Raw genomic sequence first — 11502 nt, 5'->3', positions numbered from 1 at the left:
AAAAATCCTAGATACAAACATGCAAAGTGGAGCAGTTGTTGCTCAGAGGGCGTGTGTAGCCCCACAGTGCCCGGAGAACAGCTCACCGAGCAGAGGCACAAACTCACCTGGAACAATTTCTTACTTAAAAGCTCCCTTCGTGAGGGACGTGCATTTCTGACAGGGGTAACCTGCGCTGCGCTGTGCCGCTGACCTGGCAGGAGCCCTCACCAATGTGTTTGTCCTTATCGTGCTCCGAGCCCGGCTCAGGTGAGTTTTGAGGGACACAGCAGTGTCAAGGGGAACTGTGAGTCCCCTTCTGAGGAAAAAGAGTGTGGCTGGGGCCGCTTAGAACCCCATGGGGGGATGAAGCACCCTCCGCCATCCTCCCAAAGCAGCTGGGTGATGCAGGCAGGACGGGCTCTGCTCACACAGTAAATACCCGCAGCAGCGACTGGTTTCTTGCTATGACGGATGATCAGGCGAGGCGGGCAGCCACACTCCTCTCCAGATGTGGAAAAGACCCTCCTGCAGAAAGCATCTCACATCCCCGTTCACTCCAGCTCAGCTCAGTGGAGACGCGTGCCCCCCCCCAGCCCTCGCTCACCCGGCTGGGCCGTGCTCATGGCTGCTTCCCCTCTGTGCAATCAGCAGCCCTTGGTGGAGGCATCTGGAGTCCTTCACCTCCACCATCTCACACCGTCTCCCCTTCACCCAGAGCCCAGCTGCCACGTGGCACAGCTCTCACAGCAGAGGACGCTAGGGAAAGGGGTTTCTGGGCAGACAGAGTCTGCTTCTGAACATAAAAATAATAGAAACAAAATGTCCTTGCACCTTGGTAGCAACGTCAGTAGTGTTGCTGCTTCTTGTTGTTTGATCATGACTCTCACTGTATTTGATGTTTTCACTCTATTCCCAGCTTCCCAAAATCATGTTAGAATTTTATTTTGAACAAAAGTCCACTTCTAGTTTTGTGGCTATGACAAAAAGCTCACAAGCATGTTCCATATCTTTGAAAAAATTCAGGAAAAAAAAATGCAATGCCCTCTTGTGCATATAGATGCCTGTGTATATCTGCACCATTTCCTTCTGTTGTGGGTAAAGCTGAGGGTGTGCACAGAAATATATTGTTGTCTCCGGGTACCTACAATGTATTTATCAAAGCCTAAAGGGAAACAGGCTTTTTAAATAATTAACCATCATACATATTGTAACTATATATATATAAATATACAGAGCATTCATATACATTGCATTCTCATACTACTTCAATGATTTCTGTTAGGTTTTTAATCCCTCAGTGTAAAAGGGGCCTCTGAAATCTAATGTCCAGATTCTGGGAGAATCTATAAATCTCACATAGAAGGGCTGCAATGGCTTGAGAGAGGCATGCAAGCAGCAGGTCGGGTGGACCTTTCATTTGCAGATAAGCTCTCTCAGTAAATCATTCTTCCCTGATTTATGTTGTAAAATGCACATTAATCTCTCTCAAACAAAACCTAGCCTTAATTGTATCAATTCTGAGACATACAGGGAAATGAGTGAGGAGGGAGGAGTAAGTCCAAGGGCAACAGAAATCAAAAATAGATGTTTAAAGCCTTTAGTAGCGCGTTTCAGCATCATTTCTGTTCCACAATCTGATGTACTACTCCAAAGAGAAATACAGAGACCAGGGGAAAAATATTAGGTGATATGAAATGTTAGGTAGGAAGATCGAGAGTTAGACTGTATGTGTTTCTAAGCATCAGAGCTCATCACCTAAGTTTCATGTTGGTGAGAATCTGGTATTGTAGTTGTGATGCCTTCCTGTTGCCAAAGATGAGAGCTTTCCCAGTGATCTCAGGGAAAATTAAAAAAGGATAAGGAGTTGCATTCATATTTAATGCTGTTGGTCTCATAACATATGAATACAGAGCTGATTTTGAAGGTATATTTGGCAAGGCTTACAAAATAAGGAGAAATTGGAATCAGGTACTTTTACCAGTTCTTTTATAGTTAACAGTTACTTCATTTATTCATCTCTTATCTATCTGATAAAATGTAGGTCGTTATAGCATCACATTATGATCATTCCTTTATTTCCTATACACAGTAGAGGGGTAACTACTGCAGCAGTGATTTGCAGTGTGGTCCCAGCTTTGAGTATGTCTTTGTCTCTGTAACTTCATCTCTGGCTTGGCAATGTCTGCTGGAGAGGAGACGATGAGAATCCCTAACATTGCCAGAGCACAGGCCAGAAAGCACCATAAACTCTTTCTGATCTGCTTGCTGGATTATTACTTGAAAGCTCACAAATGCAGCATGTGTGTGTGTCTGCCTAGGGGAGGGTTCAATTACCTGAGATTCTCTGCAGATATTAGCAGTGTCTCGTGGGGAAGTCTCATTTAGTATGCAGAGTAAAATCGCTATGGCACTGATCATATGATTTGAAGACTCAATCCTGAAGCAGCACTACTGAAAAGGGGAGGTGAAACTGCATGAGACACTCCGTTCAGACAGCATGAGGCTGTGAGCAGCACACGAATTTTATTCAGCAGGCAGGAGGAGAGCTGCTGGATTGGTCTGTTAGACGTGTAGTCAGGAAACCACAGGAAAGCTTTATTTCTGGCAAGTCTGCATTTTGTCGGGATGCACCACTGGTGTTACTAGAAAAAAGAAAGCCCGCTGCTATGTGAGGTTAAAAGGCAGAGGCAGTGATAGCTACAGAAGATAATTGTGAAACTCATTTGATAACCACCTTAAATACCCTCTCAAGAGTGAATTTAACTGTTGGAGAGCACTGGTTCCAAGTGACTGGGAAGTATGGTGAAAAGGATGCACGTTCTGAGGAAGCGTTTCACTGACAGCAGAGCAAACTTCTACCTGCATTGCTGACATTTGGGAAAAATAATATAAGAAAGCATTCTGGTGCCAGGATTCTTGTACTTTTTTTCTTCCTGAGTCCTGGAGAGGGATTTTGTAGTCCCCTCCCTGAGGAAAACACCAACCAGAACTCAGAATACTGCAGACTTGCCAAAGAACAGGCATGGTACAAAATGTGATTTTGGTGTTTTTCCGCAGGCGACTCAGCCAAAGACCTGCTGTCGAGGAGCTAGAAAGAAGAAATATACTTAAACGTGAGTATTTTTTTCCTGAAGTATTTTATATGTGTTTGTTGAAACCAGTGATTGCATTTCTCAAACATATTATTTTTAAATAGACAAATTCATTCACTGGGATTATTTTCTGTACCTAAAAGTTTTAATTTTTCACATGTCCTGGGTTTCAAGTACTGCAGGAATCAGAATTTACACTTTGATAAAGACATGCAATTTAGTACAGAAAAGAATGGCTTGTTCAAATTTAAGCTTTCAAACAATTTTCATTCTGATTACACTGCTATGGATGTCTGAGGGGGGAACACAATCTTGTCACACAGTACAATGAGAACTGGACTGTCATTTTCAAGACGTGGACTGTCATGGCAAACTGTACACTAAATACCACCAAGGCTGAAGTAGAATGGAGAAAGCATCCTTGCAGAGGTGTGATTCTCCTTGCAAGTACATTTGTTCATATTAGAGACCTTCCAAAAGACAAGGAAAAGAAAGATAATTCTGAGCTATTAGAGTTATGAGAGGGATAGTTCCAGGCCTGTTATAGATGCTGCCACAGAGGAATGTTCTCAACATCTCTCAAATAAACACAAGGCATAAACTCGCAACTCTTTTCCTAAAGATTGGTGTTCCGACCTGGGGACCAAACAAGTGATGAACATAATCCCTAGCCTTATAGTGCAGGGAATCCTCAAAGTTAGGGGAAGGTGAGAGAGCACTTTGAAATTGTCTCCATTATGAGTCTTAGACAGGAGAAAGGGGGAGGCCATCTGCTTGGAGGAAATGTATCTTGCTTCTGTTATTTTCAAGGTCTATTTAGTGCTGAAAGACAAAAACCAGGGTGATATGAACAATGGTTTGTTTCTCATTAAGCATAAAACATCAACCCACAGAAGTTTTATGTCATACAAGCAATGCTGCCTACACTATTTAATTAATATTTAATTATTAATGTGATTGTCATTACCTAGGAAAAAAGTTATCCACATTTTGTTACCTAAAATTTAGTGCCTCAGAACTTTCTTGGCAGTTCATAGAAAAAAACCTTATGCTCTTGCCATTGAAGTTATTGGGGAATTCATGTCAGTTTTAACACAAAGGAATTCCATAGTCAACTTATATTTATCAGTATTTTCAGTATTGTTCCAATGCATACATTGCATCTGGTAAAATTAGACGTATCTAACATGTGCATAGCTAAATGAGAAACAGGACACATTCTTTGCCAATGTGAATGGATGAACTTGGCCTAACTTTACCTGTCATCTACTACAAGAGACAAGAAAAAGCATTAACCCAAGATTCTGAAATATGTAGGGCCAAATTTTCAAGAGTCAGTACATAGGATCTCGAAAAATCTGTTTCTTTGCATTTTTTTCTGGCTAAGGAAGAGCTGATCTCTACTGAAAAAAATCTGTTCCTTTCTGTCTACTTTTTGAAGTGTGCTGGTTACATCCTTAATCTGGGTTAAACTGACCAGCTTTAATAATAAAAAAGTTTTAATACATTCATATAATGAGCTTACAGAGAGATAAAGCAGAAAGAAGATAAAGCAGAATTAAAGATATTTCCTGAATACCAGCTGAATGTACTGGTCTAGATTTGTATCTCATTTAAAGAGCATGGAACAAATTTATTGACTTCAGTTCAGTTGCTCAGGCTTTATACAGGTTCAGCTGAGATCAGAACCACTTCTACTTTATTTACCTCTCCCGTTACATGAAAAGCTAAGTATCTTGTAAAGAGCCGAGGTCATTACTTAGCTGCAGCAGATATAATATTAAAAGGCTGGACAGATGCAACAATTCCAGTCTCAGTTTGGAGTGACTTTGGAAATTAGTAAAGTCTCCTTTTATTAATAGGGATATCGACATTCTTGTTATGGACTTTAAAAGCACCTGGACTGGGTCTGACATGCAAAGCTGTAGCTGTATAAATACCCTTCAGTGAAATCACCACAACCCCCTCCAGGCTGTAAGAGTTTGTACAGTTCAGTTGTAAGTTTTCTAACATCTTTGATGTTCATAATACATAATGTTAATGGAAGCAATGCCACGCCCAAAGCTGGTTTAAGGACTAATAATTCAAATTTGTACATCCCTCCCTTAGGGAGATGTTTATGAGATAAAAGTAATAATTAAAAATCAAACTTAAACCAACATTTTCTTACAGTTTTGTTGATTTTCTAAGTCCTTTAACTCTAGAAATACTGGTTTTCCACAAAGCCCGAAAAGCATATGAACTAAAATCACGACCCACGTGTTCCCATGTGTTCTTTCTGTATTCAACAGAAAGCTGAGATTCACACTGAAGGAGGCAGCATCTCTTAAATCACCCTGTACAATCCCCAGTTCATTCTTAACACCAGGAACTGTTTTAGTGTCACGCACAGCTGAGAGTTCCTTGAATAACTTACAGAGCAGCAAAATGAATTACAGTTCTGCACATGCCACTTCGTAATTGGGAGCATCTCTCTACTGGGATTTATAAAACCAGCCCTGACTAATGAATGGATCTAAGCGTGGGCAGAGGGATGTTGATGAGAAAACCTGTCTGGTTTGTCTCTGTAATAACGCCTGAGTTTTGTAATGCCCTTGCTAGTATTTCCTATAAAATGTTGTTTTATTTTTTTTCTAAAAGAACTATTTATTCTATTTCTTGAAGCTGGGCATAAGTACTGAACCCGAGTGATTGTCTCATAGAGATGGATCACTATACATGTTTAGTATATTTGGAGAAGCATTTTCTGATCAGAAATGTGTATCTGTGTTTTTTCTTTATTAATTCTCTCAGTGTATCACAGTCATATCTTAAAAGGCACTACACCACAGAAAATTATCTTCTTTTAATAAAAAGATATAGATAGGAATATCTGCTCTAAAAGGGGTGAATTAAAACTGAATAAAGCGTATTAGTACTTTCTTGCAGGTATTTCTAAATCTTAGAATACATTTTACTTTTTAAAGCCTGTTCTCTTTTTAAACATTCCAGACTTAAACAGCTGCTCATCCCTCACAGAGCACTAATTTTAGCTGTCCTATTCTCTTTTAAATTTGTGTGCCTTGCCACCGAATTTTAATACAGCACATTATAGCATTTTAGATCCATTTGATTTACATTTCTACTATAGCCAGTTGTGGCTCTGCACTATTATGTTGTTTTAAATAGATACTTATGATTGCATTTCAGTGTACGCTAGTGAGTGTAAAAATAAGGGAGAGGAATACTTAATTACTAAAAATACCCTTTTGGAAACTTGTCTGCAGTGCTAGTGTCTTTTTGAGGCATATTAAAAATCACATGTGTGCTTTAACACTGAAAATACCTAATGCAAGTAGTATAATGAACTTCACAATAGTATCTAGAAAATCCCATAATGGTTAAACATTTTTCTCTAGCTCTTCAGCTTTGTTCAGGTTATAAGCTCACGCCTTAATTTAGTAACAGATAGTACTAGAAATAGAAACGCCATTAACTCGTTTCCCAAGGCAAAGGATGTATTTCACACAGTGTTACAGCACTCCAGTCTATTTTTAGACCCAGTGTGTAGGAGTTATCACGGCCTGAATGTTAATAGGCACAACACACAAAAGCAAGCTGGCTTAGGTTAGAATGGAACACCACAAAAGAAATCCCCGCGAGGATAAAGAAGTTCTAATGTCAGTGGCGTATCATGAATAGCAGAGAAAAAAGCATGCGAGTCAAAGATAACTGCTGTGGCAGTGTGACCGTCTCAAGATGTAGCCTGAGAATAAGGTAATGCAGGAAAAAACATACTTTCCCTGAAGCTGCTGCAATGTCTTTTCAGCATCTAAGAGCAATGAACGGGACCAGCAACACGGAGAATAAAAAATTATGATTAACTATGGAATATTTTGATTTTCCTTCTAAAGTTTACATAATTGGTGAGTTGGTGTGTCTGCTGTTGTTTTATTAAATCTCCTTGGAACTAGAGTTTAGAGCACAGGAAAAGCTGATAATGGCATCAGTACTTTGGCCTTACAGAGATGTAACTCTGTGTTCTGAGAGAACCAGAGAAATGTACTGACCTAACAAAACATACAACCAGAACCAGCTACTAATTTTTCTGTGCTCTAATTTTTGTTGCCTGGAAGTTTGGAAACTACTGATCCTCCTCATGAGGAAAGTAATCTGTTTTTTTTTATATATTCTCCACAGAACGAAATGATCAAACAGAACAAGAAGAAAGAAGGGAAATCAAACAGAGACTGACGAGAAAGGTAAAATCTTGCAATACCTCCTATTTTTGAAATTTAGAAAAGCTAATATAACATCAACCAGTCACAGAGGTCATTATTACTCAAAGCCTCCCTTAATACACATCCTCCTCAGCACTGTCTGAGATACTGGTATCTAGTAATATGAATTATAGAAATATCTACCTCATCTCAGATATATGAGACTTAGTAGAATATTTACATATAAACTTTAAAACAGAAAATGGGTATTTGCTCGCTCGCTGCATATTTTGCAACTATATCATTAGGAAAGGACAACATCATTCTTTGCAGCCATCAGTAGCAGAGCTGAGTCCCTGCTGAGCGCCAGGTGTGCTCCCACAATAAATTTCTCCTTGCATTTAAGGTTTCTCAGAATCAGAACTAGATCTTGTTATTGTGCTGTTCCTAGGAATCCTGATTGGATTTATAAGCCAAACATGCCAATAACTTGTTAAGCCAAAATGCAATTCTTACAATGGGTCCAGCCCTGAAAACCTTCGAGACAATGTGCTGCTGACTGTAGTAGAAACCCCCTACAGCATCTGATATTATACATAGATCACAGTGATTCATTATGATTCCTTTACATACTGCAAAGACATGTTATCAATGTCCAGGTTAAAATATCTTCCTCTTTTGTCCGTTATAAAACCCCTGTGCTGTACCCACAGCACTATTATTGTTCTCCTAACAGTCCTCTGAAGGGTTGAGTATTTCCCTGGAATTTCCAAGGGTTGGGGTTTTTTTCATATACGTAAGTGCACACTAAGCTAAGATGGGAAGCAGAAAACGTGGTGCATTTCATTGAAAGTTTGTTATTAACACTGGGTTTATTTTACAAAACTATTTAATACAGCTTAACCAGAGACCTACAGTTGATGAATTAAGAGACAGAAAAATCCTGATTCGATTCAGTGATTATGTAGAAGTGGCGAAAGCACAGGACTATGACAGGCGAGCAGATAAACCGTGGACAAGACTATCAGCAGCAGATAAGGTATTGACATAATTAAAATGACACATTACTGCTTTCTACTTTGTCTATAATGATCTATCAGATTCTGCAAGGACATTTAACCTCTGGGACATTTAATCTCTATAAATGTTACCATTATTTTTTATGCTGAAACCACATTGACCAATGCATAGTCTCATTAAAAAAAGCTATAAAAATGCCTATTTAGTACTAGAAAGGCTTCTACCCAGCCAAAATTCTGATATAAAACATGAGCATGGGTGGAAGCCTCATAATTTTAGGTAGCTAAACTACAAAGCACCAAATACAGAAGAATCTGTGAAAGCACCAATGAGTTTCAGTTCACTCCCAGTTGCCATTTAAACAAAGAGTGCTCTCACTTTTAATTTCTTGAATTTCATTATATTAAGCACCAAAAAAATAACCTTTTTACTTCTCTTATGACTATGCAATCCTACGGATAAAGGTGCTAACAGGGTCTGGACTGGTATTTGCAAGTTGTGATAAGGCAAATAGTCTGCTTTTTATTAAAAAAGCGACACACATTGAAATTCAGTAAAAGTCAGTTGACCAGCTGATCAATTTCTCAGCAACTTCTCTTAATCTTTAATAAATTTTAACTGGAATCTTATTCAATGTGGTTTTATTCTCCTGTCAGATCTGCTTCTAGACAGAAGTGACCCTGTCAGTGGTCAGTAAAGAATGATAAGCAATACCATCTCACCAATCCATCTAACCTAAATATTCAGCAGCTCTGCTGGCACAGGATGCTTTCCTATGCCCAATACCTATTATTTCTACTTTAGAAAACTTTGGTTCTGCTCTGCAAGTCCAGGATTTTACAATGCTTATAAACACAAACTTATTTGTTAACCACCCTCTATTTTCATTTCCTAGGCAGCAATTCGGAAAGAGCTGAACGAATACAAAAGTAACGAAATGGAGGTACATGCATCGAGCAAACATTTGACAAGGTCGGTTTTCCAGCTGTTTATTTCCATTGCCTGCTAAGAACAGTCTGCTCGAGTCCTGAATTTGTAGATTTTGCTCTTATATGCTGTAGAGGGAAGGTTTAGATTAGACATTAGGAAGAAATTCTTCACTGTGAGGGTGGTGAGACACTGGCCCAGGTTGCCTAGATAAGCTGTGGCTGCTCCTCCCTGGAAGTGTTGAAGGCCAGGCTGGATGAGGCTTTGAGCAACCTGGTCTAGTGGAAGGTGTCCCTGCTGATGGCAGGGGGGTTGGGACTGGATGGGCTTTAAGGTCCCTTCCAACCCAAACTATTCTATGATTCTATGTGGGAGAATAATATGCAAAGGAAGCTCTATTTTAAAAGAAAATTGAAGTATTTATCTTCCTGTTCAGAACCTGGCTTTCTGATTTCTTTTTTTTGTGTGTGTGTGCTTTGATTAGCATGTACTGAGAAGCCCCAGACCTTCTTCAGAACATCACTCAGCTTGCATTCTTTCCAATGAAGATTCAAAAGCCATGACAAAAAATCAAATGTAGGGTATAACATAGAAAAAAATATTTTTTTTAAGTATACAAACAATACACTATATAAAGGTTTTTGAATTAAATGTACTTGAGTGTGCAAACTTATTATCACAAACATTACAACTTCTCTGCTATGAAATATGATTGTACCTACTGCACCAAGACATGCAGAACGCCCATAAGTAACACATTTGTTCTAATGGATTCAGCCTGTAGATTTCCATATCCCTTGGATGTCAGTCCAGTTGCTCTTGGAAGGGGTGCAACCCCCACAAGCACACTTAATGGCAGTCCAGAGAGGTCAGGAGAGAGAACTGGTTTGGACTCTTGTCACTCTGAGTTGTTGGGCCAGTGTGAACCTGGTCAATCCAGTGCTTGCTTCGTGTGCCAGCACTGATGACAGGTACTATGTTTAAACACGCATGAAAAGAGTCATTTCCCTTTTCTAAGTGGGAAAAATCGTGAGAGAGGCTGATTCCACAACCATTGTTAGACATTGTTAGTTAAAGAAACATTTAAATAGCAATCACTTATTTCCTACAATTTCTATTAGGTCTCTTGAGCAAGTCCAATTGCTCTTAAAACACCATTGGAGGAGTTGCTGGGAACACAGTGTACTCTTGCCATGTCTGTAAGCATCCTCAGGTGTGCTTGCTGCTAAAATAAGCTGCATAACACTGTACTAAGGAACCTTGTGTGCAGTCTCACAGTCCGGAAGGCTCACTGCACAGGGCCTGCGCCCACATGTCCATGCTTAGTTCTGAACTCGGAATGAATTCCAGCTTAACTGAGCTGTGGATGTTTGATGAAAAAGATGGTCTAGGCAAATACACTTGACTTGTAAATGCAGTGTAATTGATGTAAATGCTGTATTTATATAATTCTAGAATGTTCATGCAATTGTTAGGTCCCTTTTAACATTCCAGGACTCGGACTCAAGACATCACAGCATTGATAGAATAAAATATAGGGAAAAAAATGGGATGGCTGCAGTTTAAGTCTGAAAGTGAGCTATACCTTCTCTAATCGAAGCTACCTGGAGAGTTTAAGTAGATTATAATGATATATTTTGAAATTTGTTCAGGATATTAGGAGTAAACAAGCTTACCATTTACAATTAGGGCTAGAGCATTACAAATGACTGGGACTTTAATTACATATCTCAGACAAAAGAACAAGCCTACAGAGCCAGAGTATATTTATTCCAGACAGACTTTCCAAGACTATCATACATTAAACCAACATCCCAAAGCATCGGCTGAACATTGCTTAACTCTCACAAAGTAGTAAGATCACTGCAAAATAAAGAGTATTTCTACCAGTGACAAACTGGGGCCTAATTCCTAAAAGGAAGAAACAATCGACTTCATATCTATATTTGCATTTGCACTCCCAATTAACTGTAAACTCATTAGATTGGGCCCTGATGACTAACTGCCCTACAGTCAGGGCATGTGTATGGAAATGTGTCGGTGAGAATTAAGAGTTAAAGTCGCTTATGTTCTTCTATACTGTTATTATACCTTTAAACAGAATGAATACCGTTTTTTGAAAAAAACAACTTTTTTGTTAATCTAACTTAGAATTTTTTAAATTTATTATTTTTTTATTTCAAAGAGGTTTGAAAAATGTCTCTCATTTCTCCTAGATTTCACAGGCCATAGAAATTTTCTTCTGAGAAGAATCTGTCTTTACTTTTTGATATTGCTGCTGA

General features: G+C 39.0%; 1 protein-coding gene across 1 annotated transcript in view; it reads left to right on the top strand.

Annotated features, from left to right (window-relative positions):
• LOC104529430 (phosphatase and actin regulator 3) overlaps nucleotides 1-11502 on the top strand; it is a 38675-nt gene that overhangs the window by 26642 nt on the left and 531 nt on the right. Inside the window, exons 5-9 of the mRNA XM_010173734.2 lie at nucleotides 3040-3095; nucleotides 7254-7315; nucleotides 8172-8312; nucleotides 9189-9265; nucleotides 11437-11502. The exon at nucleotides 11437-11502 is cut by the window's right edge and continues 531 nt beyond it. Of these exons, the coding sequence (XP_010172036.2) occupies nucleotides 3040-3095; nucleotides 7254-7315; nucleotides 8172-8312; nucleotides 9189-9265; nucleotides 11437-11452 (352 nt within the window). The 3' untranslated portion in view covers nucleotides 11453-11502. The remainder of the gene's footprint in view (nucleotides 1-3039; nucleotides 3096-7253; nucleotides 7316-8171; nucleotides 8313-9188; nucleotides 9266-11436) is intronic.

This window comes from Antrostomus carolinensis, unplaced genomic scaffold (genome assembly GCF_000700745.2).
Source record: "Antrostomus carolinensis isolate BGI_N321 unplaced genomic scaffold, ASM70074v2 scaffold39358, whole genome shotgun sequence".
NCBI classification, from domain to species: domain Eukaryota; kingdom Metazoa; phylum Chordata; class Aves; order Caprimulgiformes; family Caprimulgidae; genus Antrostomus; species Antrostomus carolinensis.
The sequence above is the reverse complement of the archived record's forward strand: the minus strand, read 5'-3'. Positions and strand labels throughout refer to the sequence as shown.